Genomic DNA, 1,315 nt, shown 5'->3' with positions numbered 1-1,315 from the left:
GTTCACAGACTCCCACCGGTTTGTCCCAGTAGGGCAGCAGCAAGTCCATGGGAAGCCCCAACGTACAGGATCCCAGTGCCCTGGGGTCTCACACTCCCTGATGCTCCTCCAAGAGCGCCTTTTCCCGCATCCCTCCTGGGGTGGTGTTTGGCACTGGCCTTTCCCAGCAGCTGGCCAGCCCCAGGGAGGTCTGCGAGCCCCACGGGGCCGGGGCCCCTCTGCTCCCTGCAGGCCTCAAGCACCGGCGTGAGGTGCCAGGGAAGAGTGCCATATTCAGCGGGGAGCACTTTGTCCTGGAGGAGACCGACTGGTACCTGCTCAACCTCTTCCGGCTCTGGTGGCACTATGGCATCAGCTTCCTGCGCCTGCAGATGTGGGTGGAGGAGGTGATGGAGAAGTTCATGAGGTAGGAGAGCCCACAGAGCTGAGGGGACACAGGGGGTCTTCCCCGGCACCGGGGCATCACCAGGTGCCCTGTGCTCCTGTTCCATCCAGGATCTACAAGTACCAGGCACACGGCTACGCCTTCTCCAGCCTGGAGGAGCTGCTGCGCTCGCTGGGGGGTGATGCCTTCATCAACATGACGCAGCGCTCCGTGGCCGAGTCCTTGCTGGAGGTGGGCGTCACGCAGCGCTTTGTGGACGACGTCGTTGCGGCCGTCCTGCGTTCCAGCTACGGGCAGTCGGTGCTGGTGCCTGCCTTCGCAGGTGAAACTGGAGACCTCCTCTCCTCCCTGTGTGACTCTACTTCCCAGTGTCCCCTCTGCGGGCAGGCTGTTGAACCACCCTCTTCTTCCTCTCCCCAGGAGCCATGTCGCTGGTGGGGGCCCAGGGCAGCACCTGGGCAGTGGAAGGAGGCAACAAATTGGTGTGTTCAGGTCTGCTGAAGCTGACCAAAGCCAACGTCATCCCGGCCAGGGTGACGGGCGTCTCTCTGCACAGCTCTGGTGAGCGTGACCACGGGGTCTGCTCTGGGTGCCCCCCGGCCTGGGTGTAGTCTGGGTGCACCAGGGCGGGAAGTTGGTGATGGCAGCATGGGGATGCTGGGGCAGAGGGGGAATGTTGGGAGGCTGGAGAACATCCTAGTCCTCGTAAAGCATTTGGGTGAGGGCCCAGGGGTCTGTCCATCTCTTCCCCTTGCCTGATCTGTTGGGGGCCCTGCAGTACAGACCTCAGCCCCGAGGTTCTCCTCTCACTCCTTAGGTCTCTTGGGTCTCTTCTATGGCACCATCCTTGTTGCAGGCTTGCCTTCCCATCCAGCACAGCAGAAGGGCTGGATCGCTGGGTAGCTATCCTGCCCCCGTCCTTTTTTGCCC

The 1,315-nt window shown here is 62.7% G+C and overlaps 1 protein-coding gene across 1 annotated transcript in view; it reads left to right on the top strand.

The window, feature by feature from the left end:
• Nucleotides 1-231: 231 nt before the first annotated feature.
• PCYOX1L (prenylcysteine oxidase 1 like) overlaps nucleotides 232-1,315 on the top strand; it is a gene marked incomplete at its 5' end in the record, with an annotated part of 2,126 nt that continues 1,042 nt past the window's right edge. Inside the window, 3 exons of the mRNA XM_009702656.1 lie at nucleotides 232-406; nucleotides 496-707; nucleotides 806-946. Coding sequence (XP_009700958.1) covers nucleotides 232-406; nucleotides 496-707; nucleotides 806-946 — 528 coding nt within the window. The remainder of the gene's footprint in view (nucleotides 407-495; nucleotides 708-805; nucleotides 947-1,315) is intronic.

This window comes from Cariama cristata, unplaced genomic scaffold, assembly GCF_000690535.1.
Source record: "Cariama cristata isolate BGI_N322 unplaced genomic scaffold, ASM69053v1 scaffold33486, whole genome shotgun sequence".
NCBI classification, from domain to species: domain Eukaryota; kingdom Metazoa; phylum Chordata; class Aves; order Cariamiformes; family Cariamidae; genus Cariama; species Cariama cristata.
This window is presented reverse-complemented; position numbering and strand designations above follow the sequence as displayed.